Consider the following 27,781-nt stretch of genomic DNA (forward strand, 5'->3'; position numbering starts at 1 on the left):
ATGTGGCTCAGAGTCTTTACTGCTTTCCTTTCCTTTGTTACAGGCACTTGCTCGGGGCTGAAGGTGGTGGTGCCATCGTACACCGTCCATGGTATCAGGGGTCAGGCCCTCTACCTCCCTGTGCACTATGGATTCCACACTCCGGCATCAGACATTCAGATCATATGGCTGTTTGAGAGACACCACACGATGCCCAAATACTTACTGGGCTCTGTGAACAAGTCTGTGGTTCCCGACTTGGAATACCAACACAAGTTCACCATGATGCCACCCAATGCTTCTCTGCTCATCAACCCACTGCAGTTCACCGATGAAGGCAATTACATTGTGAAGGTCAACATTCAAGGAAATGGAACTCTCTCAGCTAGTCAGAAGATACAAGTCACTGTTGATGGTGAGTCCACTATAAATGCTCTGGGCAGCTGGGTAGCATGGCAGTTAGCCATGACTCAGATTAGACTACCTGGGCTTTAGGTGCTGGCTCTCCAATTTGGGGCAAATTAATTAACCCACAAAGCCTCCCTGTCTCACAGCATGAATGGCATTATCTACCTGGTGAGGTTTTCTGAGGATTAAATCAGAGAGGAATGTGAAGCATATTCAGTGCCCAGAAAAAGGTAATCAAGCAATAAGTAGAACTTTTTGGTTTGCCTGGAAACTATCAAGTATAAAGTAATGAGATGGAGAAAATTTTATTTTCTCAGTGCGGAATACACCCTGGGAAGATCTCTAATTTTGTCACATGGAGGTTTTTATTTTGACACACTGGGTGGGGGAGGATGAGACCTGTTCAAGGACCAGACTGAAGAAACAATGGAAGTTGTGGGAAATGTCCTCTGAGGGAGATGGGGTCAGCTAACGCTCAGACAGTTATTTTCCTTATTGAGGTATTTAAATGGCATACCTTAACTATACTATGCCCAAAGGCCAACTTCTCATTTTCCCCTCTAAACCCATTTTTTTGACAATATTTCTCCTAAATTTTCATAATTTCCATTACCATTCCCCCCCCCCTTTTTCTCAAGTCCCACATCCAGCCCATGCGTGAATCCTGTCAGCTTCACCTTCAAAATATACATAGATTTCCATCACTTCTCATGACCCCCATTACTGCCCCACTCCTCCCCACCATCAGCTCTGTCTAGACTATCCTAATAGCCTGATACCTAGCCACCCTGTTTCTGCTCCCACCTCCTGTAGCCTAAAGTCCTCCCATGGCCTTCTATCTCACTCAGAATAAAAATTAAAATACTAACAATGGCCTACAAGGTCCACCATGATCTCCCCAACATAGCCAATAGCTATGTGACTCCATTTCCTACCTCACTTTCCCACAGTCTGCTGTGGCTACTCTGGTCAATTTGTTCTCCCTAGAACAGGGCCTTTGTACTTGCTGTTCCCTCTACCTAGACTGCTTTTCTCCTCGATAATGGTATGATTCTCTCTCCTATTTCCTTTAGGTCTCAGCCGAAACAGGAGAGCGGGAGGGCGGGGGGGGGGGGGGGGGGGGGCAGGAAGAGAGATCTTGAGTTCCTTTCAAGGCACTTATTTCCACTCAACCCATTATATATTTTTACTTGTTTAGTGTTTATCTTCCCCTCATAGAATATAAAGTCCATGGGAGCAGGGACTTCATTATTTTCTGCTTTGTCCTCTGTGCCTAAACCTGTTGCCGGCCACTAGTAGGTACTCAGTGTGTATTTGTGGAGTAAATGAGTGGAGATGAGATCACATTTGCAGGGCAGCAAATACACAGGTTGTGGAAGCAGATGCGTAGAGAGTAAATTTGGGGAACAAAACGGAGAGAAATCTAAAGGGAATTTTTCATGAAATTCTCCCGTGTAGTATCCTATCTGTCCCCAAAACTTTTAGTAGAAAATTACCTATTAATGTGCAGTAAAATTGGATCTGTTTAGAGAAATGCAACCAAAATCCTTAATAAGGGTTTGGGGCCTACGCAAAAAGTATTCTCAGGAGACTTCCACATCTGAGTTACACTATTTTAGGCAAATATGTGATTCCAATACTAATGTCTATTCTAATGATTGATTCTCTCCATATGAGATCTTTGACATGTTATCTATTTGACTTATCTCATACCATGTATATTTCCACACACAGACATATATGAATCCTGCACTTCTTAATGTAATAAGTGTACACAACTAATTTTTCTTTTCTAATCATAATAATGAAAACAGAGCTATTCCAAATCCTTTGTTCTTTCCAGAAAAGATGAAGGATTAAATTAAAGAGACAAGCCAGTTTGTTTCAGCCATCTTGAGAAAGGCTGGAGACTACGAAACTCCTCAGTTGCCCTGCAGGCTGCCCTTTCAACTCCCCTTCCCTTATCTTTAATATTTTCCTATCTCCTCTGGCCTGAGGGCTTGGGTCTGTTTGTTCCGTAATAAACATTTTCCAATGTAGGAAATTGTATGAGTGGAGGCAGGTTTATTTAAGATACATCAACCAGGTTAAAAGCTTGATAGGAAATTGAAATCTTAATATTGGAGCCAATCATCTGTCACTTCTATATCATCTCACTCTCTCTGTGTCCTGTAGTCATACACAGGAGATTATTAAACCAATATCTCTCCAAAATGCTGCAGAGAAATACTGTCAGATTTAAAGCCCTCTTCATTTTGCCACTGACTGTTATGTAACTCTGGGCTAGTCACTGTCCTTTATCAAACCAAGTCAAGCACCTCAAAAATTAATGAAGGTTGCTAAAAATGATTGTATATATTGATGTAATTTCCACCCTTATCCAACAATTTTAGAGCTAAAACTCAGAGAAGAAATATATACTCATTCATCCCAACTGGTGTGGCTCAGTGGTTGAGCATCAACCTATGAACCAGGAGGTCGCCATTCGATTCCTGATCAGGGCACACGCCCAGGTTGTGAGCTCAATCACCCTTGAGGGGCATGCAGGAGGCAGATCAATGATTCTTCCTCATAATTGCTCGCTCTCTCTCTCTCTCTCTCTTCTCTCTCTCTCTCTCTGTCTCTCTCTCTCTCCCCTCCCCCCTTCCTTTCTAAAATCAATCAAAATATATATTTTTTAAAAAGAAATGTATACTCATTCTTAGAAATTTACTCATTTGACAGATATTACATTACTACAATATATTGGGCTCATGACATAAAACTGGTTTCCTATATCTCAAAGTTCCAATAGGAATCTCTACTGGTTTTGTCTTTTACATCCCTAATCCTATCTAATAAAGAGGGGATGTGCAAACTGACTGTCACGCCATCACAAAGATGGCAGTCCCATAGCCACAAGATGGCGGCACCCAGTACCCTCAGCCCCACTGGAGTCCTCCAGTCCTTTCAGCCCCACTGGGGGGGTGGCAGGCGTGCGGTGCGGCCAGGCCTGCCCTCTGCCACCGGAGTCCCAGTCCTTTCAGCCCAGCCGGGGAGGGGAGGGAGGGCGAGGGGCAGCAGGCGCATGGTGCGGCCAGACCCGCCCTCAGCCCCCCAGCTGCCCAGAGCCGCCCGAGGCTCAGGTAACCAGGGCCAGCCTGCAGTGGCAGCAGCAGAGGTGTGAGAGAACCCCGAGGGCTCCCCGACTGTGAGAGGGGGCAGGCCGGGCTGAAGGACCCCCCCCCTTCCAGTGCATGAATTTTCATGTACCAGGCCTCTAGTTTGATATAATCCCAGTATCCTATTTTCAGATTGAGTCAGTTTTGAAGTGTAGGCGCTCATTTGTTAAAGTGACAAATGTAATGTTGCAAAAACAAATGCACAGCAACTAAAACATATAATTAGTTCACTTACATAAAAGGAAAAGTAATGGGTACATATATGATTTTCTAACACTTTCCCTCAATTCCCCACAAGTATAATATATATGAGCTTTATATTTTGCAAATAGTAGAAATTTGGATTCACCACATCCATCCCACCAGCTGCCCTTGGGATTAAGGATGTTAACTTTGTCTGTGAGAGTTTATCTTCATATTGTCAGCAAGCACAAAACAGGAAAGAGGGCCCCTGATGTTCTTCACCACTAACTTCCATTAGCTATAAAGGTTTTCATCAGAAAATCTTTGAAGAGTAAGTTCTAGAATGTGATTATTTATCTGCTATGAATTATATTTTTATATTTGTTATTGTTTTGCATTTTTAGTCTCTTCTTTAATTATTGCCTGAACTGTTTACATTTACGAAGTGTAAAACTGTAGAATCACTTCCCAGAGATTTAATATGTGAGAGACTTAATAGATTTTTATTAAAATGTCATGGTGGTAAAAATAATTTCTATCTCTCTTGATATTGCAGACCCTGTCACAAAACCCATGGTACAGATTCAGCCTGCCTCTGGGGCTGTGGAGTATGTAGGGAACATGACACTGACATGCCTGGTGGAAGAAGGTACCCGGCTGGCTTACCAGTGGCTAAAAAATGGGAGACCTGTCCATACCAGCTCCAACTCCTTTTCTCCCCAAAACAACATTCTTCATATTGCTCCAGTGACCAAAGAAGACATTGGGAATTACAGTTGCCTGGTGAAGAATCCTGTCAGTGAGATGGAAAGTGACATCATTATGCCCACCATATATTGTAAGTTAAAAAAAAAAAAATCAGGACTTTTCTTCTGGGAAGTTCTCACAAGGGTAGTCACAGAGACTATCAATACCAAATGCCATTTGGTTTTTCTAGTGCAGCTATAATCACACTTCCTTAGCACTGTCTTATCATGAAATATATTTGCTTGCATAACCCTATTTCTTGACGTTCAAGTTGAGATACTGGCCAAGGGCCTTTCAGGATACATTTTGTGACTTAGTGCATTGTGTGACCTTATTTCCAGTAGAAAACAGGAACCTCAATTTCAAGAACCCAGAACTAGGCGGAAGACACTAAGTTATTCATCCCCAAGGAGGATAAGTTGGTCATCTTAAACTAGAAGAGAGAGGTGCTCTGTGACTGACCAAAGGGAAAAATCATGTGTCCAGGCTGTTCTCCTCCCTCCCCCATTCTCTCCGCTCCATGTTTAGAGTCAGGGTATAGGGAGGATCATAGTCAGAGAAGACAGTTATTCCTCAGTAAGGTATTCAGTTTCCCAGGGAACAGCACTTATTTCAGATTTCAATTTTCTTTGGTCCTTTTAGTTTCTGTTGTTGTTTAATCTCATGTACATAGTTAAGTTAATCAAACTCTTCAGTTCACGCCATAACATCAGCACCAACCCAAACACGACTCCTCTCTTTATTATATTTTAAACCCTGTCCTCTCTACTCCAGAGTACCACCTCTAGCATGTTTAATATCACACTGAAATGTTAGCTTTGCACAGAGTTTCTTAACCTCCACCCTAGTGACATTTTGGGCTGAACAACTTCATTGTTATGGGATGTTTATAGGATGTTTAACAGCATCCCTGACTTCTACCCACTACATACCAGTAGCAACACCCCCCAGTTGTGACAACTAAAAATATCCCTGGACATTGCAGTATGTTCCCTGGAGTGGGAGAGGGGGCAAAATCTCCCCTAGTGGAGAACCAATGGCCTCTCCCCCTGGGAAGTCTTCTTATCAGATACCATGTAGCTCAGAGCACAGCTACAACAGCAGTGTGAACAGGAACCGTGAGCCATGGCAGAGGAAGACTCCTCACCCCTGTGGCCCAAGGATGGAGGGTTCAGCTGGTCGAACCATAAGGGTAGAAGTAAGCCTGGTAAACTCAGAATTCAGTGAGTTTAACGATGAGCCAGTTCCTTCTATCAGAAACAGAAGAAATTTTATCATTAAAGAGTGCCAAAGACAGAAATTACAGCTTTTCACAGAGAAATACCAAAACACCACTCACTGCCAGCAAATTATATAAGATTTGTTTTAATCATTAGTTGTGTTAATACCAATAACAATGGTACTATTTTTACTGTATAGCTGAACTTTTAGCTTTATTTTTAGTTTTACATAAACTTATATTCTGGTAACATTGTGAAAAAAACTGTGTACTGAGAAATAGACTCATAGAGGAAATATAAACTATGACTATAATATGCACAACTAGCATTGAATGGGAGTGAAAAATTTGGTACCGTCTATTTATTTGGTACTGTCTATTTACTATGTGGTCACATTCTTGACTGAATAAGGCTATTCTGATATGAATTAAAACTTCCATTCAACTCCAAGTAGTACAGACCTAAGCTTCAAGTTACTTAAACAGATGTAAGGAATGTGAGCAAACTGAATCAAATCTAGGGCTATGTAGACACATCCTTACATTAGTCTTTATTGTTTTGTCTAAATGGTTTACGTTCACATAGAAAAGGTACAAAATACAAAACAAGATATTAAACCAACCAGATTTTATCTAATGAATATTAATCCCAAAGAAACATCATCATTCAGTGTAGTGACAGACAACAGGAAGTGAGATCCTGTTGGAGCATTCCCTGTTAACCATAGGAAACCTGATCATGATTTGTTTTGATCACAGGCTCTAATTAACATCACGTCATTTGGAGAGTCAGTGGATAGCACAGTGGTTTTGGGCCTCAGCTGTGAATTCAGACCACCCGGGTTAAAGACCTGGTTCTGTCCCTTTCTGTGCATCAGTTTCCTCATCTCCTTATCTACACTCTCCCTAATGTAAGAGAAATGGAGGATTAAGTGAAATTTTATGTATAAAGAAGTCAGCAAGAGGCACATAGGAAGAACTCAATGTTAGCTCTTTTTTTCCCTTTGAGACAGAATTATGCCGACATAATTGGCAACATGGCAGCAAGAAGTTATGGAAAGCCTGGGTAATTTAGAAGATACCTGCAAAGAGAAAACCGAAAGAATACCTTTAGGAGAAATTTTTTCTTCCCTAAATATTACTATATTTTAAATTAACATACTTCATTTTTCTATATGAAAATATTTTCTTTACATTAATTCTTTCTTACATATATCTCTCCATTTATCTGTCTATCTTTAAATTCTGGCCACAATGTTAAATAAAATATTCCTGGAAGAAATTGCATAAATACTTTGGCACATGAAAGTATCATTTGTATTTTTTACACTTTTATTTTGCTATATTGTTTATTTTAATCTGGAAAAGGGAAAATAAGATTTTTCTTTCAACATGTTCAAGTTTATGCTCCAATCACATTATGATCACAGAATATGCTGATATACAGTATGCAAAGTATAAAAATGGGGAGAAAACCCACAATTGTACCTGTAAGTGTTAAATATTATACTTTAAATGCTATACCTTCTTCCCTTTCCTGTGTTATTTGAAAGAATTAAAATATCCCAATTTGAATACAGTAAAGTCATATTTTCAAATATATCTTCTTTTACAGACTGAACTTTCTTCTTCACATTCTTTTAGATGTAATCTATGGACATTTCACAGAGAAATGTCTGTCCTGAGTATAGACTAATGACAGTAGAAAGAACATTGAGAAAATTTACAAATGTAGGTTCTATTTATACATTGTAAAGATGAATACCTGCATTATTTAAGATTTTTTACTCTTATTAGAGGTAATTGTAAATATAGTATTATTATAATTAATTTTCTTTAGTATTTCCTCATTCAAATGCGAAAGCCTTCACATAGTCAACACCATTTAATGATATTCACTCATTCATTTATTCATTCTCTCATATTTTGATTCAAAAATCAAATTATCATTGTATTGTTTATTCTAAGCAATTATTACATAGAAACATGCATAGAATATAGAAACACTACCCAGAGTTGTTACTTTATTAATTTTTCTTGCTATCACTCTTTAGCCCTATTTTATTGTTGTTGTTTTCTTTTCTTGGTTTGGGGTTATAAGAATTAAATAAAATATATAATCTGAAGATTTGTCATTTATCCTTTCTGTTGATATGGCATCAACATGTCTGCAATCTTTATCATTCCATGCAAACTGGGAATACATGCCTTAGTTGATGTTGTACCTCCTTGTCTTTCTTCACCTGCTTACGTGCTCCTGGTTACATCCTCTTCCTTCACATCTTCTCTAGAAAGGCTCACCTGCCCCACTCTGTCTCACTTCTACGCCGCCAAGAGGTTTGCTGTGCTCCTGCAGTACCCTATGCACATCTGCCCTCTGGTACTCATTGAATTATATTTTCCTGAGTCTCTTACACTCCTCAGTGCTCTATACCCAGACATTATTCACCTTTGTATCCCTAGGGAAATACTTGCCACAGATTAAGAACTCAATCAAAGTTTCTTGAATTTGACTAGAATGGAACAGATTATCTTTCTTCATATCCCTCTCAGATTCTAGTGTTACTTAATGATGCTGTAGAGCAGGGGTCCTCAAACTTTTTAAACAGGGGGCCAGTTCACTGTACCTCAGACCGTTGGAGGGCCGGACTATAGTTTTAAGAAAACTATGAACAAATTCCTATGCACACTGCACATATCTTATTTTGAAGTAAAAAAACAAAATGGCAAAAACACCCACATGTGGCCCGCGGGCCATAGTTTGAGGACGCCTGCTGTAGAGAGACTATATTCCCATTACAAGATAACAACTTCTTAAAGTGCTTGTGCCCTTCGTTGTTGTTGTTTTCCTGACCTTAGCAGAGTTCCTCAATAATATAGTAAATGTCAGATTCCAATATTCCCCCATAGAAGTTCACACCACAATTTAGAATTTCAGCATGAATCACCTAATCTGTTTTCTTAAGGCACTGTTTCTATGACAGCTTCTTTCATGAAAGCAGGAATTATTTTTTATTCTGGCAGAAAAAAAATGTGTAACAAAATCTACCAAGATTGACCATATATTTATGAGGATATGATGTCATAATCTGGTATTGATCCTGGTAGAATACAATGTCAAGCCAATAATTCAGACAAATATCTACTTGCAGTTCATGAAATGTATATGCCTTCCAGCTCTTGTAAATAATAACCCAGTAACCACTGCATTTTGTGTGTAGCATATGGCACCACTGCAGGGAAGTACTCTAAGTGATAAAAATTAAAGGGGAAAAAAAAGGTCATTCACAGTAAATACTTACCATCTGCTCCCAAGCAGGGTGGCAAGCAGCATCACGATGAAAACTTAGGTACTGTTGCCACCCAGCCATAAATTGTTAAAGAGAACAGATGATATGTGATTTTACAAGTCATTTAGTAAACAGCCCTACCTGAGGCAAAGGGTTCATTTCTATTGGGAGTTCTCTGCCAAAGGCAAGGAATTGAACCGCAATCCAAAGTCAAAACAGAATTATCTTTCTGCTTTCATCTTCAACGTCAGAGGCTGCACTGGTCGAATATTGGTTGAATCACTCCAAATGTCTTTCATTGGATTGCTCATTCCCATGAATAATGTACTAAGTTGCACCTCAAAGTAAAGGGATGTTCAGCCCGAAGTGATAATGAAAAAAGAACTAACATCATAGTTCATTAACAAGAAAATAGATTGATTATAAGCAGTGTGTAGAGTGTGAAAGAAAAATGGGTAAGATCTCTACGGGAGGGAGGGAGGAAAGAAGAAAGACTAGAAGATCATACAGTGAAATATGGATATTTGTTCTCTGAGCGGTGAAATTACAAATAAGTTTTCATCTTTGTGCTTCTCTGAATATTAGGATTTTCTTCAATGAACATGTATTTTTTTATATAATCAATTTAATAGGTTACATTTTAAGAAATAATATCAGAAGCAAGCAACCAAAATGCTTCTGGTTTTAGGTTCTAAGAACTATAGGGAATGCTTGTGGTGGGGGGAGTAGGGAATTTGGGGTTTTTGAGGCTAACTATGAAGAGCCAGATAACATATAATTAAGACAGCTAGAGGACAAAAGATTATGCCAATCAATGAAACCCAAGAAATGGGGAAGTAGCAAAATCAAAATAAACATGAGTGTTGGGAAAATAAGGTAAGATAATCAGATTCCTTTATTTAAAATCATGTTCTAAACTAGAGTGATGTTATTAAATTAGATAATCAGTCTTATTCACCAGCCTTCTCTGCAAATGAGCTTTCTCTGCAAATCAAACCCACTCTCCAAAATGGAAGAACTACTATTTTAGAGAATATTCCATTATGTTGCAAGGTCCTAAGGCAATTCCAAATGAAGATTTAAAAAAACAAACAAACAAACAAACAAAAACTTTAATGTCAGCACACTTTGAACGAAATATCCCTAATTTTTATGTGTGTTAATTATCAGGTCATTTGTTTTTATAGTCACCATCTAGAAACCCTGAAAAGCAGTGAGAAGGCAGTGGCTTACACTGAATGGCTGTATTTTTAAGACCACACTTCTCTTCTTTATCTGTCTTGCTTCGCTCTCAGACTTTCAGTTTTGTGTACAGACTTGGATCCCTTGTTGTTCCAAGTCTCAGTGGTTGCCTCCCACTGGTTTTCTGCTATGTGAACCACAACCAGCGCCCACCGGGTGGTGGCCTTGGCTTCCCTGATGTTCTTCTAGCTGTGATGACAACTTGAAGGGCCCCTGCCGCTGCATTGAAATGAGGGGACAGTGTTACAGGGTTCTGAAGCAGTCACAGGAAAGGGACATTCATTTCTCTTCACTTTAATGCTCCATGTCCAGCTCCTGGTTACTTCAAACTTTAATGTTTGCTTTCTGAAAGCAGGATCATCTCATATATACATATTAATCTACAGGTTTCTTTCAGATGTCTGTGTGTCTTTAGGAAGCAAATATGTGTAAAGTGTATGTTCCCTAAGTAAATATAATTCTTTGTTTGCATCTTCTGTGTCTGTTATATCTTGGGAAATTTGTTTTCCCAATGGTAGGTTGGTCAGAAAATGCTAATATAATAGAGAACTATTTTGGCTATCTGAAAATTTGAGGCTGGCTTGCCAGTATGCAAAATAGCTTTAACACAGCATGAATCATAATGTTTCAAAGGTAAAAAGAATTTTAACAGCCTTAGCTGGTTTGGCTCAGTGGACAAAGCATCGGCCTGCGGACTTAAGGGTCCCAGGTTCGATTACCGGTCAAGGGCACATGCCCAGGTTGTGGGCTCAATCCCCAGTGTGGGACATGCGGGAGGCAGCCAGTCAATGATTCTATCTCATCATTGATGTTTCTATCTCTCTCTCCCCTCCCCCTTCCTCTCTGAAATCAATAAAAATATATTTAAAAAAAAAGAACTTTAACAACTATTCATCTAGTCAACCTTTTTATAGTAAAGGTGATGAAAATTTGACCCAAAAAGTTTAAATTACTTCTGAAGAAAACTTAACTAATCATTGAAAAAAAAATCAGGATTTAATCTACCTTTCTATCCTACTGTCTAGTCTTAAATTATTTCACATAATGAGAGATCAAATAGCTAGTTCTTTTTCAAAAAAAATCAGAACCTTTAAGATTAGGTTATTATTGAGCAAACCATCCACAGACTTAACCAGCTTACAATTTTTTTGAGAGTAGGAACTATGTCTTAACACATTTTTTATCTCTTATATACTATGTTATCTAACACCTAGTATCTCTCAAACAAGGATTTGTTGATTGATTACTTGATTAGCTGAGTACAGAATATCTAACTCGATAGTAATTTATTGTAGAACTAATACTATAATTACACAAAAAAAAACATTGTGAAAGTTATATCACTTGCATTTTTAGAGAAGTAATATGAAAGATTAAATGCATGTATTTTAGAATCCTAGCTATATTATATAATAGGTATGTGACCAAGGCAAAATTAATTTTTACATTATCTCTTCATCTTATAAGGAGAATAATAATCTACTTCATGTGACTGCTTTAAATATTAAATGTGGTTATCTACATAAGTAAAGTGCCTTCAGATGGCAAATATCCAGTAAATGTTGGTTATGATCAACTGAAAAATGAGCACCATGCATGAACTTTGAAGTTTTTGGAACATAAGCCAGGATTTAGATTGAATGATAAAAACCTATCCAGCTAGGGAATATTTTTTTAAATATATTTTTATTGATTTCAGAGAGGAAGGGAGAAGAAGAGATAGATAGAAACATCAATGATGAGAATTATTGATTGGCTATCTCCTGCACACCCCCTCCTGGGGATTGAGCCCTTGACCAGAATCAAATCTGGGACCCTTCAGTCCACAAGCCAACACTCTATCCACTGAGCCAAAATGGCTAGGGTGGGAATATTTTTTTAATCTCTTTATTCTCTGAAGAAAGCAATTGGAAATGTGTCTCCATCTGCAGGCAATCTGATGCCATAGAAATAACAAAATGCTATAGGAATATTGTAGTGTGAAGAAAAAACACCATAGCCTATCCATAATTAAGTAGTTTATTGATGATCAATGAATATTTGTTAATGATAATAAAGATGTATTTTTAGCCCTGGCCCACGTTGCTCAGTGGTTAGAGTGTCAGCCCACGCACCAAAGAGTGGCAGGTTCAATTCCCAGTCAAGTGCATGTACTTGGGTTGCAGGTTTGATCTGCATTCAGGAGGCAACCAATCAATGTGTCTCTCTCACATCCATGTTTCTCTCTTTCTCTCTCTGCTTCCTCCCTTCCATTCTCTCTAAAAAATCAATGGGGAAAAATATCCTCTGATGAGAATTAACAAAAAAAGATGTATTTTTAAAATTTGTTAACTGTTAAAATGTCATGAAAATATGCACATATAGAACACCCCTTATATCTATTTGCACAAATTTATGTTCCATGCGAAACTATGTACCTGTATTTTATAAATATTTGCGTAACATATCCTAGCACTGAGAAAAAAACACACATATAATACTCAAAATATGACTGTCAAAGATAAAATAGTGGCCATAATCTATTTTTAAATTGCTTTCTAATGCAATTACTGTTTCAGAAAGATTGGATTTGTCTATCAAGATTGCATATTTATCAATATGTTGCTCAAAAGCTTAGCACCACGATTATGACAACAGTGTCTGTAAATTTGTAATATACAAAGTTTCAAGGCTTTCACTATGTCAAATAAGGTCAATCACATCTCAAATAATTATTATTTCCAAGGATATCAGAATAAAACATTTTAGGTCCTTATCATTTATTGGGAGTCTAAATGAGGACCTATTGCCCAAGTTTATCTTGAAAACTTTCATAGAATAGAAAATGCTGCTAAGCTCTCCCAAACTTGTAAACTATATCATGTTTATTTAAGTTACCTTTTTTTTTAAAACTAATGCAGATGGACCTTATGGACTTCGAGTTAATTCTGATAAAGGACTAAAAGTAGGGGAAGTGTTTACTGTTGACATTGGAGAAGCCATCTTGTTTGATTGCTCCGCTGATTCTTATCCTCCCAATACCTACTCCTGGATCCAAAGGACTGACAATACAACATATGTCATTAAGCATGGGCCTCTCTTGGAAGTTGCATCCCAGGAAGTAGCCCAGAAAACAGCTGACTATGTGTGCTGTGCTTACAACAACGTAACTGGAAGGCAAGATGAAACTCATTTCACAGTCATCATCACTTCTGTAGGTAAGTGTGACATCAAAGGCCAGGATCCCAGTGAAACACAAACACATGCTGGCCTTACTCTACACCTATTTGATAATTACGTGGAAGAGAATACCGCTGTGGGGTTGTTGATATACTCTAAGAAACTCTCTTTCCTGAGTTAACGAAGCCATGCTTCTATGAGTCAAAGAAAGAAAACCCAAAGCAGAATGGAGAAGGAATCCAATTGCTAACTCTGAGGGACTGATAAGAAAAAGAGAATTCAGTTAATTATGTATTTCAAAATATGCATTCGTGCTTTCCTGATTTTACAAACAGGAATAGAAGCAGGCTACTAACTTGAAAGGCTTGTATCTAGTGTTGCATTAGGTCAGAAGAACAAATTTCCAAGAGTTGGAAATCTGGTTTTCCTACTATTTGATTCCCCTTCTCACTGTCTTTCATGGGCTACCCTTCCTCTTTTATAATTTAAACATCTGAAATCTGTGGAAGTTCTCAAAGGGGTACTGGAAACTTTTGTTAAGTCAGTGATATTTGACATTTCTAGAAATCATCTGATTTTTCAGAAAGTTCCTGGAACACAAAGTTTAAGAATCACTGCTTAAAATGTTTATGTCTACCAAATTCCTATCTTTCTGAGCCTCCTCTTCTCTTTCTATAGTATTGTATTATTCTCTTGTATGATTTCATTTACTCCCCTGGTTTCATGAAACATTGGTGCATCCCAAACCTTCATCTTTAAAGCTCTAAAACTGTATACCTAGTTCCCTTCTAGATGTCTTCAGTTTGAAGTACCAAAGGCAAGCATACAAGTCCAACATATCAAAACTAAACCATTTTGTTTCCCTCCAAATTACTCTTCTTTCTGTATTCCATGCTTAAGTGAATGGCCCTACTATCTACCAACCTGAGCCAGAAATATAAATGCCATCTCAGACTCATTTCTTGCTTATTGCCCTGCCCAACATCCAATCACCAACTTTGTACATTCGTCTTTCTTCCTGTCTCTCAGACCCATTCTTTTCTCTCCTTCTCCCTTCTTGTTTCTTTCTTTTCTTCTCCCTCTCCTGCGGCTCCTCCTCCTCATCTCCCACCTCCTCCTCTTTCACCTTCTTCTCCTTTTAATTCTTCCTCCATTCCACTCCTATTCCTACTATGAAATAAGAAGCCAGATTCCACTTAGAGCAGGTTTGGATAGGCAGCGGTGTTCAGGGTGCCTATGATTAGAGGAACAAGTTTACAAAAGGAACCACCATTAATACCTACCTTCTCTAATAATGTCTTCTCTTTCTCTGTCTTTATAGCTATGGTGCTTATAATAATGCCATAATATAGAGTCAATATATTTTGTTGAATAAGCAAGAAGATAATCCTTGTAATTAATAGGCTACATTTGGGCCATGAGCATCAAGATCGCCTGAGGTGGTCTAATAATGTATTAGTATATTCATTAAGACCCCTCAGACCTATTGGAGCAGGTTCTTGCAGCTAGGATTTGAGAATCTGAATATTTAGCAAGCATATGTGTGACAACCTCTTATTTAAGGTATTTTTCTCTCTCTGTTGCCTTTTGAATTTATTAAAAATCTCTTAAAGAGCTATTAATAATTATGACTATCACAAACCTACAGGCTAATAAGGAAATATATAGTGGATGGGGTCCTGAATTCTTTAAAGTTGAGGGTAGTATTCATAATTGCAAAACCCTCTGAGTATATTAGGATTTATATACTGGCATGGTGGGGTTTTGGTTTTTTTATATGAAGAAAATACCACATGCTCTAGAAGAAAGCTATCCAGCAAACTTTCTGCAATGAAGGAAGTGTTCAATGTCTACACTAAAATATGGTTATGCAGCTGAGGAACTGGAGTTTTACTTTATTGCATCTTTATTAATTTTAATTTTAATGTGCATAGCCACATGTGTCTAGTGACTACCATATTAGACAATGCAGCTCTAGAGTTTTACCTGAATGATGTTTCATTTGGGCAGTAGATAATACAATTCCCTTATACTGTATATCCCAGAGTGTACGTGTAAATGGGTGACATAAATCAAGCACTCACTCATTCTTTACTTAGCACCTATTATGGGCCAGATACGAGGGTAGGCATTGAGAATGACAGTTTGAGAAACAATTCCTGCTAATAAGATGCTTATAACTTAATTTGGGTAGCAGGCATTTAAGCAGCTAAAGTGTGGCCTTTGCTTTCCATTTTGCCAGATCTGTAATAGGTTTAACCAGGTTTTTACCTCAGTGGGTAACCAAAACATGATTTTGAAGCAAGCCATAATTAAGCATATAAAAAGTTTATCGGCAATCTGGATGTAATCTTAGGCTTGTTCTTCATGCTTATTGAAATAAAAACATGGTTATGATATGTAGATATATACTCTTTCCCACTGCCTAACCTCTCTCCATTGATATTGAGCCAAGTTATTTTCATAAGATCAGAAGCCCCCAGCATTTGAGGAAGGTCTTATTACTAAGGTTCAAAGACAGCTACAGTCTTAATATCCAATAATTGCCTTTTGCAAACTCTAAAAAACCTGTTTGACCTGTACAAAGACCAGGCATTTGTTATTATAGTAAATAAGAGGAGCAGGTGCTTATTTTTCAGAGGGATTCAGGACTGTCAACATTAGTGACCTCTTTGTGGTTTTTAGAAATATATTTCAACCCCCAAACATCCTCAGAACTTTAAAGCAGTGGCCAGCGGCAAATAAAATGGGCAATATTGATGTGTTTTTGTTAGGCATTTGATTTTTTAAAAAGTTTTCCAAATGAATACGAATCTCTGCAGTGCAGATTACGTGTCTACCAACCTACAGTAAGAAAAATGAACATCACTTGTAACTATCAGTTGAACACTTACTGGCCATTCATTCTGATGTGCAATCTATAGTAAGATCTGTGGAGAAATAGAAATAATTTTGAGGGATAACGTACCTGCCTTTGAAATATTTACAGAACCAAGCTGTGTTTGGTATAACTAGAATCAGGTTATAAGAAACAGATGAACCTCTTTATTTTTAATGAGGCAAATAATGTGGCCAACCAAAAAGTCTCAGCAATAAGACGTAGAGGGCAAAGGAACAAGGAGTCAAAGATGACTCCGAGGTCACCAGTATGGAAAGAAAATAACGAGGTCAGGAAATAATCAAAAGTTTTATTGGGGACTTTCAGTTGGGGAGAGGAAGGCTGGAGAATGTCACAATTAGCTCTGTGTTTTCCTGCCTGTATAGAATGGTGCCTTCCACCACTGTGGGCTACCAGTGTTATCTACTTTGAGATATTAATTGACCTTTCTGTATCACAGGGAGATATCTTACAGAAAATAGGGCAGTGGTTAAGGTCACATAGCTATAAGTAATAAAATAATATCTGAATTCAAAGCCCTTGTTTCTAGCCACTATATACTAAAATGTTTTTGACTGAGAATATCAATAAGACTATGGTGTTTCTAAGAGGTATGTCACATATATAAGCTAGCGTGCATTTTCTCATCATCTTATGCTATATACAAAGAGACACCCCGGTTTGTCTGTGACATGTATATATATTTCTACTAATGAGAAATTATGAAATATATGTAAGTAAAAATAATATCTAGAATATAAGTTTCAAGGAAAGACTAGAAACTAAAATAGTTAATTAGCATCTGTATTTTGAAAAAACCCTAATTAAAGACTTCCTTGAATGCAGGCGTTACCACTTTTAAATTTTAATGAATCTAAATCACTATTGTGCCATGAAATATATATAAAATGAAAGTACATGTGATTAAAATTCAAGTGTTCATGTTTAACGAAGACATGCAAATTATTAGAGTTCCCAAGGTCCACATGCCTGTATTTTGATATTTAGACATAATAGAGATGTTTTTAATTTGTATGTGATCCTGAGAAGAGAATAGGAAAATAACCCATGGCAGGAAAATGAATTTACTAATTTCTTCCATCTACTTAGAAATTTCTCAGGATAAGATGTCCAGTAGGTGTATTTCACTTTGGCTCACGGAAGAAAACAACTAAGATAGAACTACATCCCTGGGAACTTAGGTGACATCCCATGAGCATCTAGCACAGAATAACTGAATCTGTCAGGTGGGGCCATGGTGGGGTGTGAACATAGCACATCCCTCAATATGGCGCCTTCATCTCTGTAGGGACATGAATCAGCCGCAGTAATCAGCGAACATATTGGATGGGAGAGATCTCCAAACTCCATTCTGGCCTAGAAATAGGCATGCTGACTGGTAGCATATGGCTGTCCTGTTTTGGGTGCAGTATCTCAAACAGCCGGGTTGCGATACCATGGATACCACACCTCTTGCCCATATTTACACTTCATATGTGATTTCCTTTTATTTGTTTGCCTAAGGAGGGGGCAAATAGCATTTGCACTAAGGCTTTGGTAAATGAGTCAATCATGTTTAAATAAGGGGGGGAATGGCATGCTATGTCCTGAAAAGTAGAAACCTCTCTGAAAGAAGAAAGACTGGCGCTCCTGGAAGTGTCCAGAACTGCATTCAGGATCCATGGCTACTTGGTCAGAATTTCCCTGCTGTCTTAAGTTGTGCTTCTGAAAGTACATCTCTTCTACACGCGCTTGCCTACAGCTGAGACTACAACTATGCCCCTTGATTTGATCCTTGACCTCTTTGACACTTTTTATTTTGTGAAAGGGGGCAAATTTCAAATGTCGGACCTGGGAAATCTTGCATTTTCTGAGACAGAATGAAACCAAGGATTTGGGCTGATGGGCACTGGTCGCTACAGGGTGCTTCTCTGATGTAGGGCAAGCAAGGGGAAGAGAGGCAAAAGGGCAATAAGGAAGGCGTCTAAAGAAATAAGGAAGTAATGGAACAGGGAATGAGAGGGATCCTTTGTAGGACAGAATGTGTAAATTTGATCATTTTAGCACATACATATCAAAGGTGAAAAGCTTAAAATAGTGGAGAGGGGAGGAAATATGACTTACCTAGTGGAAGATGTCCATTCATTATATGTTAAACCTACTACCAGGCCTCAGAATCCTGGAGGTGCCAGCAAAGAGCTGACATATGCCAGAGTGTAACTTCACCATTAGAAGGAGAAGTACTCTGAGATAATTACTACTAGCATATTTTCAAGTTTATAAGGAGCAAAAAGCTGAGACTATACTTAAATGTTTTTCTGCAGTTTTTCTCAGGGTAAAGTGCTTTGCAGAAACTTGATTAGAATACGTAAGCACTGACTATTTTTGAGGGGTCAGGGGTTATTAAATTTTGGTAAATCTTGTATGAAGGTAGTCTGGCCATCAAGAAGAGAGAGTTAAAGCACATCAAGTCTGGTGTTAGAAAAGGTTAAAGGAAAAACTAAATATATAGGAGTCTACCTGCCAATTATAGAACCGTTCTTTACCCACAGATTAACAGGAAAAAACTGAACTTGCAGTCAGGCAAGAAAAATAAACTTATGTTCCAGTATCAGATCTGGGACTTGCTGACTGTGGCAAATATTTTAGTTTCTCTGAGATTATTTCTTTATCTGTACCTAGCAATGGTGCTTTAATTTTTCTTACTATTTTCATTATTACTGATATGATACTTCTATACCAAATAAGTGGGGGAAATATATACATTTGGTTTTATATATATACTAGAGGGAGCACTCAGGGGGCTCCCTCAGCCTGGCCTGCACCCTCTCACAATCCTGGACCCCTCGGGAAGGGTCCCTAGGCCTAGCCTGAGATCAGGGCCTATTGGGGCTTTCCTTCCCTGGGCTGCAGGCAGCTGGCCCCACCCCCATCGCTGCCACTGCTTGCCATAGGTGCAGCACTGCTCCCCCACCTCCCCTGCCGGTGGCCTCCCTCTGCAGGCAACAGGCTGGGGTGCAATGGCCTGGCTGGCCTGGGCCTCCCTCTTTCTTTGCTGGGGGGTGGGGCCAGCCCTGCGAGGAGCCGTCTGCCTACCTGACCACCCCTAACCACTTTCCTGCCTAACTGATCACCCCTAACCACTTTGCCTGCCTGCCTAATTGCCCCTATCTCCTTGCTTGGGGGCGGGGCCAGCCCAGCAAGGGGCCATTTGCCTACCTGATCTCCCCTAACTGCTGGTCTACCTACCTGATCACCCCTAACCGCTGGTCTGCCTACCTGATCACCCCTAACCCCTCTGCCTGCCTGCCAGATTGCCCCTAACCACTTGCTTGGGGGCGGGGCCAGCAATGACTTCCAGTTGGTCAGCCTCTGGTCGTTACTGGTTGTTATGACCCAGGGTTTTTATATATTAGGATAATGCTCAACAAAAGCATCCTGATCCTGTGAGAATCAAGTAGCTTTATTGGGAATTAAAAATAGAGTATTGAGTGTTTTATTATTATTTCTAAATTATGTGCTACACATCCTTTATATCAGTAAAAATTATAACATATATATATATATATATATACATATATATACACACACACACACAAGTTTTTGAGACTCAGTTACTAGCATGTGATGGATTCATGTCATATTCACGTAATAAACTTCAAATAAAACTCTCTGGCTGCCCCAAATCATATAATAACAGAGCAACAGAGAACTTAAAAATCAATCACTCTAACATCCTCATTTTACTAATGTGGAAGTCCAGACCTTCAGAGTCAAGTGGCTTCATCAAAGTTGCCCAGCTCTTTCAAGAGAACAAACCTGTGAGGTTAGGAGCACAGTCTGAAGAAAGGCTGAGACTTCACAAAGAGGTCACCCAAGTGCTAAAGTAGTTCCAAACTCAACTTTCTAACAGTGGGAGAATGTAAAGTGTTCTATGAATTATTAACAAGTAGGACAGACAATCCCAATAATTTTCGTGATGTTCTAGACTGATCTAGAATCAATAAATTACCATTCTGTTCATTTTTTTAAAAAAAATTTTATTGATTGATTTTAGAGAGAAAGAAAGGGAGAGAGAGAAAAACACTGATTTGTTGTTTCACTTACTTATCCACTCATTGGTTGGTTCTTGTATGTGCCCTGACCAAGGATTGACTCTGCAACCTTGGCATATCGTGACGATGCTCTAACCTAAACCACTTGCATTCATTTCTTCCACCCAGAGTTAAAAAGAGCTTAATTAAAATCTGTTTAAGAGCAAGAATGTTACACAAGTATTGTCATCCCATAAAAAGAACATTTTAAAAGCATAATTCTCTGAATGCATATTAAAAAATTATAAACTTTTCATCTGAGATGGTAAAGACTTTAATAATGAAAAACAACCTGCTTAACTCTTAAAGACTTAAAGAGCACATATGATCAGCACAGTATGGGAATATTAGAAAAGATAGAATGATTTCCATGACTTTTTAACTGGAGTTTGACATATACAATCTATACCACATTATAAAAAGACTAGAGGCCCGGTGCACAAAATTCATACACGGGGGGGGGGGGGGGCCCTCAGCCCAGCCTGCACCCTCTCCAATCTGGGACCCCTCAGGGGATGTCCAACTGCCAGTTTAGACTGCTGGCTCCTAATTGCTCACCTGCCTCCCTGCCTGATCGCCCCTAACTGCCCCCCCTGCCAGCCTGATCACCCTTAACAGCCTCTGCCTGCTGGCCTGATTGCCCCTAACTGCCCCTCCTGCCAGCCTGGTCACCCCCAACTTCCTCCCCTGCCGGCCTGGTCGCCCCCAACTGCCTCCCCCACCGGCCTAGTTGCCCCTAACTGCCCCTCCCCACCAGCCTGGTTGCCCCTAACAACCCCCCCCCCCGCCAGCCTGGTCACCCCTAACTGCCCCCCCTGGTGGCCTGGTCGCCCCCAACTGCCCACCCCCGCCAGCCTGGTCACCCCCAACTTCCCCCCTGCTGGCCTGGTCGCCCCACACAGCCTGCTGTTTGGTCGTCCGTCCGGTTGTTTCAATCGTGACAGCCCCTGGCTTTTTATATATTAGGATTCTGGGAAGATGAAAAGTGAAAGTGTTTAAGTGGAAAGCCAAGAGAGTGTATATAGTTCCACAGTAAAAAAAAAAAAAAAAAAAAAGGGAAAGATTAAGGTTTCCTCCTTATCTCGGCTGCTGGAGACCTCAGCAGAGGATTTATGTTGAAAGATGAGAGTGCAGGCTGGATATTTATTGCTGAGCCAAGTGGCCACACACACATTCTCCAGGCTGTTAGCACCCCTGTGGAACAGAAGTGACATTCCATGACTTTCACTCCCCGTTAACCTGGACAGAGACAGGCAACTTCCATGACTCACTTCCATATCAATATCTCAGTCACCTGATAAAATGAAAGACACCTGTTACTCCCATTTGTTGGAAGTCACAACTACTCCCCACTTTATAGATGAACTCTATGACTAACCATATGATAGTCTGGAACTAATGTTAACATTACCCAGGTTAGTAAGTTGTGTTAAAATAACATCAAAGTGAGGCAGCACAAAATGTCAAGAGCCTGGAACCTTCTCTGGACTCTGCCACTTAATGAGTCACCTTGGGGAAGCCTCAGTTTTCTCGTCTGTAAGAGGGAATAATAATAATAATATCCCCCTAATAAGATTAGTATAAATATTCAGTGGCTCAATATGTTTCATGTATTCGTAGAACAGAGCCTGACATATTGTAAGCAGTAGGCAGATGTTAACCATTAGCACTATATTTTATATAGGAATGCTAATGGAAGGAATGACTTGCAAAAAAAGGGAATTTTAGTCATAAAGTGGGACTTTAAATATTTTAACAATCATACATTCTATTTTAGGAATGACATTTATTTATTGGTCAAAATTTAGTAAAGTGCCTTTAAAATAAACACCTCTTCTTTCACACATTTAATCAGATACCACCTCCCTAGAAAATTCACATACCCAAATCATATTGAAAGAGTGAGATGGAAGGAGAGAGAGAACAACCTAGCTTCTGGGGATGTTGTACACATGGGATCATGGTGGCAAATGCTATTGAAAAGTATGACATAAAAAAAAGTATGATATGGGCTATTTGATATATGTAGTACAACTTACCAGTATTATCATGGACAACTCACCACATTTCCAATCACGAAGTCCTCAGAGAGTTTACTGCATATTCTAAAATAAGTGCATTCCTCTCATTTCATCTCTCATTCATATTCTCTTTCATATAAATATTCAGTAGTGTCTTATTTAAGATAAAGCATGAACAAGTCAAATTACATAGCAATTTATTATTGACCTTCAATAAAAATATTAAAACTGTATTTTCCTTTCATTTAGGACTAGAGAAGCTTGCACAAAAAGGGAAGTCATTGTCCCCTTTAGCAAGTATAACTGGAATATCGCTCTTTTTGATTATATCCATGTGTCTTCTTCTCTTATGGAAAAAATATCAACCCTACAAAGGTAGGTGAAAATTAGAAAAACATTCTAAATGGCATTATATAAGTACTAAAAAGTATCTTACTATGTTTTTTTCTCTCTTGGTTTCAGTTATAAAACAGAAGCTAGAAGGCAGGTAATGTATATGTTCCTATGAAAATAATTTTTTTCTTGGATGCTTTTTCCTCAGTTGTTAAGACTGACAGAAATGTCAATTTGTCTTTTCAGGCCAGAAACAGAGTACAGAAAAGCACGAACATTTTCAGGTAATGGCCATGCTGAAATGGGGTTATTCTTAATGTAATGTGTATTAATGAATAGTATTGATATGAATCATTATATATAAAGTGCTAATGAACTAATAGAATTCACATAAGCTAATACTGTTGTCATACTAACAATCCCTTACCTTTGACTAGTGCCTTGATTTTATGTAAGTCGCACAAGTCTGTAAGACAAGCACTCTTAAAAGTGAAAGGCACTCAACTCCATTTTACAGGCAGGAGAACCAAGGCTCAGAGAGATTAAGTCACTTGCCCACTGCCATGAGTTCTGAATCCTATTCCATTTCCATTGATCCTATGATTATTTTGAAAATTGCCCAGGGTTCCCTCACTTCGTTAATTCCGAAGGCAGATACAGTGCTGGGGGCTCCATCCCAGGGAGAAGAAAGGGAGGCTCGAAGGTTTGCTGCTTCTTTGTCCTCAGGCCTCACTACTGACTCCCTTCTGAGTTGTTCTACGTTAACAATGGGACTTGGAGTCACACAGAGCTGGGTTTTATTCCCATAAATGCCACTTTCCCCCAATGTCACCTTGGGAAAATTATTTTTCTTGACCTCAACTTCCTCATCTATAGAATAAGGAAAATAACTTCCCTTCAGGGTTGCTCTGAGAATTAAATAGCATGTGAGTGGCGTGCCTAATATGATGCCTGGATGCTTAGTAAATGTGGGTCTTCCTCCTCTTACCTAGTCCTTTCTCACAGATGATGGAATATTGGGGCTGGGAGAGGCCCCAAAGAGGCCCTAGGTTCCTCCTCACCACACCATTCCTGTCATTTTTCAGATGATAGTTTAGTGATCTTGACATCATACTGTATTACATTTTGTATGTATGGGCAGCTATCGTTATTTCTTTATTTTATTAGTTCTGATGGTCTCTGTTAGATCCAGGGGGTGCAGTAGATATTATGAGTGGAGGAAGAGCTGCAGCGACTGCCAGACTGAGCCTTGGTGGCTGTGAGTCTCTGTAACCTACAGTTACAAAGGACAAGCCAGCCCACGTGTTTATTTGAATACAGAATACGCTGTTCCCACATCAGGCTTTAAGAATACTTGTCCCAATTCAGTTTCAATTCTCAGCTTCAGAAGGAGTTATTTCCAACACTGCTGAGTACCCATAGGACTATAGGGATTGGGAAATTGGTTGCTTACACATACCACTTGAAGCAAACAATAAAGATAAGTTTTACAAGGGCTTGAAAACAACAGCAGCAAGTTGAGGCGTCTGGTTTTTAAGTAGTATTTGTTTTCCGTTTCAGGCCATGAAGATGCTCTGGATGACTTCGGAATATACGAATTTGTTGCTTTCCCAGATGCTTCTGGTGTTCCCAGGGTTGGTTTCCCTAGTGGCTGATTAGCTGAGAAGTAGAATTCTGCTTCTGCAGAAGTGTCAGCCGTACTCCTTTGAGCGCTGGGCAGTGCAGGTCAGATGGCTGCATCCCCCCGGCAGCAGTGTGACTCACTGTGGCTGGATCTGGGGAGCTAAGCATCTTCCTTAGACTTTATAAATAAGGCTGACACAAGAAAGGAAGTGACACTGATCCATAAACATTATTTGCCTGGTGAGCCCATGGGCGAGAACTAACTAGGTAGAAGGTCAAGAGAACGGAATCAATCGGGAGTCAGGAGACCCTGGTTGAATCATTCCACACCACTGCATGGACTACAACCTGTCACTTCATCCAACTCTCCCCCTCGGCTTCCCCTTCCCCGTCCCCCTCATATTCCTTGAGGTCATTGCAAAGATGACTGATCATACCCTTGAAAAATACCTTATGCTCTTCATAAGAAAAGCACCACATAAACCCAAAGTAAGCAAGTACACATCTTTATTTTTATCATAAAGGTGCCTGAGATGTGAGAGGGGGTACTTTAATACAGTTGAAGCCTCTTTTTTGTCCAGCCATCAAAGACAAGGTTTTTTAAAGCAATCGGTTTTGTTTCACAGCATGCAGACTGTTTTTCTGAGCTATCAGCTCATTGACATCTGTATAGATTTGTGTAGAGTCAATCTTTTCTCAGCTTCCTTTATTCTCCTATGATCGTTCACTTAAGGAAGGGGGCATAAACAGACTACTTGCTTCTGGGTGGCTTAACACTATTTGTTGTCAGGGGTGGTTACCTCACTTGTTCAGAGAGTTCTATCAATGTAAGGTTCATCCAGTAAGTTTCCTGGCCACACACTTTATTGCACAAACACCATGTGAGTAATGGAGGGAGACTGATTGGATTCCATCCTCCTAAGGGTGGGTGAGTAGTGCCAGGGTCCACATCACCACAGACGAAGGGCGGGACTGCATAGCAAAAGCTCTGCAATACCCTAGTGAGTCTCAGACAGGATTGGCTCACCCTTCACTTCTACAACCAAAAAGGCAAAAGTAAGTATTTGGCAGATCAGTGATTTCAAACAGCTTCCCACCATGGCAGAAAGCACCCCTTTTGGAAAGGAGTGGCCTTTAAGTGGAAGAGCAGAAATCGGAAGAGCTGATAAGACTTGGAGCTGAATTTTTCTTTTAAATCAGGCAGTTTTCATTCCTAGGCATTCATTAGAGTGAGATCTAGGTAAGAAACTTAACCTTTAGCCTTGTAATTAATCAGCATTCAGTTTGAAGATTTTATTAGGAGGACTTCTATTTGCTGGAAATGCTACAATCGGCTAGAACTTGAGGAGACAAATGAGTGTTTTCATTACATACCAGAAGCCCCAGTTATTTCTGTCATAAGTAGAATAACTTTATTTGAAGCTATGCCCATCTTCAAAGCTGAAACTCCTAAGGAATCAGCTGAGGTTCTTCACTGGTGCCAGGTGCCTGGGGAAGAAGTGAGAAATCAAAGCAACAATGGCAGGAGGAGGAGAAGGGTGAGGACCAGAACATATGGAGGAAGGAGAAGCCAGAATGGCAATTGTGTGTGAAAATTAGCAGCAAAATGCAATGGCTTAGAGAAGAAAAGGAGAAATAATAATAACACCAAGATATGAAAATTGAAGTTAAGAAGGGAAATACATTGAATTACTAGCTTTTTGAGTTTTTAAAAAATCAGAATTGCCTCCTACCTGGTTGTGGTATGTGTGCAGATGGAATGCTGTCCTCTCTCTACTTGCTGTACATGTCACTGTCCCTGTAGCACCTCTTTCAGAAGTGGGACAGGAAGCAATGGCATGAAATCAACCAATTTATTATGTGTTAACGGCACTAATATTAGGTTAGCTAAGTTACTTATTATCTATAGACTGCTCTTATCATAGTCCCTGAACACCTCCGTACCAAAGAAAATCAAGAGTGGATCTCAAGTACAAACTGTAAACCAAAATCTCCTTCACACACACACACACACACACACACACACAATAGGACAAATCACATATTCTAGGGCTGCCCATGGCAGCTTCAGCAAGTGGAATGGAAACAGGCAGTTTCCAGAAAAACATAAAGCTAAGATGTGCCAATATAACCTATCAAGCCAAGTTGGGATGAGAGACAGAACTTTCGGATGATTTATCAATTGAAAAGGGTCCTAGGTAGAGGTACAGAAAGGACAGAAAGTGATCACAAATGTGACGAATAGGAGGAGTTTGGGATACGAAGGGGAACCAGACTTTATAACTGGAAGGCAGTGTTTACAAAATTTAACTATTAAATACAAGGTATAGGAGTTATGAATTCGTTTCAATAAAATACATGTTGGTTTTTAACTAGACAGAAATACACTACTATACTTTCCACATTCACCCAAGCCTTTTAGTCTGTAGAGCCCCTTACTACGTTCAAACTTAAACATCTCCCTCTGTGTGTTCTATATTTCTTGGTAATGGCTTTACTAACTTGCAGTGTGATGAGGGCTTTTATCTTAAATGGTTCAAAAAGTTAATCAAGATGTAATATAAAAGACTAGAGGTCCGGTGCATGATATTCATGCACTGGAGGTGGGGGTGGGGTCCCTCAGCTTGGCCTATGCCCTCTCGCAGTCCGGGACCCCTCGGGGGATGTCTGCTAAGCCGGCAGGTGGACATCCCTCTCACAATCAGGGATCCCTTGCCCGCCTGCTCGCTGCTCCTTACCACTGGGTTCACTGCTCCTTAGCGCTGCAGCAGAGACGGGAGAGGCTCCCACCACTGCTGCTGTGCTCACCAGCCATGAGCCCGGCTTCTGGCTGAGCGGCACTCTCCCTGTGGGAGCACACTGACCACCGGGGGGCAGCTCCTGCATTGAGCGTCTGCCCCGTAGTGGTCAGTGTGCATCATAGTGACCTGTCGTTCTGGTAGTTCCACCATAATGGTCGCGTAGGCTTTTATTATATAGATAATAATATGTGCTCTCTGATTCTAAGCTGTCCTGATAGCTTCTCTTTTGCCATTCTTTCTTTCTATTATAGTTCCTTCACAATACTGCCAACTTTTGTCTTAAATGGAAAAAAAAAAAAAGATAGCTTTGTCAAGCTATTCCTCCTCTGACCTCATAGTTATGCTGCTACACTAAACACCATAGGGCATATGCAAGGGGCTATAGCAAGGAGGAATTGAGTATTGTAGGGAAGAGAAACAGTTCTAATTCTCTATTCATCACTACTTCTAGCTGTTTGCAACTTTGCAGCAGAGTGGAAATAATATGTACTAGTCTGCTAATTATTTTTTAATGTGCTACATTTTCTAGATGCCCAATAGGTCTGTTCCAGCCTCTGATGGTGTATCAGGGCAAGATTTGCACAATACAATTTATGAAGTTATTCAGCACATCCCTGCCCTACAGCAAGACCATCCAGAGTAA

General features: G+C 39.6%; 1 protein-coding gene across 1 annotated transcript; it reads left to right on the top strand.

The window, feature by feature from the left end:
• HEPACAM2 (HEPACAM family member 2) lies at positions 1 to 27,781 on the top strand. Its single transcript, XM_008149047.3, has 8 exons — positions 1 to 394; positions 4,288 to 4,569; positions 13,130 to 13,426; positions 22,631 to 22,756; positions 22,844 to 22,868; positions 22,961 to 22,998; positions 24,275 to 24,348; positions 27,668 to 27,781. Exons 1-8 carry the CDS (start codon positions 1 to 3, stop codon positions 27,779 to 27,781), a joined length of 1,350 nt encoding a protein of 449 aa, XP_008147269.2.

The sequence above is a fragment of the Eptesicus fuscus genome, chromosome 14 (genome assembly GCF_027574615.1).
Source record: "Eptesicus fuscus isolate TK198812 chromosome 14, DD_ASM_mEF_20220401, whole genome shotgun sequence".
Taxonomy (NCBI): Eukaryota; Metazoa; Chordata; class Mammalia; order Chiroptera; family Vespertilionidae; genus Eptesicus; species Eptesicus fuscus.

What these genes read in the sequence shown, in the direction of transcription:
- HEPACAM2 (XM_008149047.3), top strand. Translation starts at nt 1, where the DNA reads ATGTGGCTCAGAGTCTTTACTGCTTTCCTTTCCTTTGTTACAGGCACT. An exon ending in AGTCATCATCACTTCTGTAG is followed by an intron (nt 13,427 to 22,630) that starts GTAAGTGTGACA and finishes CCTTTCATTTAG; the next exon opens with GACTAGAGAAGCTTGCACAA. An exon ending in AAACAGAAGCTAGAAGGCAG is followed by an intron (nt 22,869 to 22,960) that starts GTAATGTATATG and finishes TTGTCTTTTCAG; the next exon opens with GCCAGAAACAGAGTACAGAA.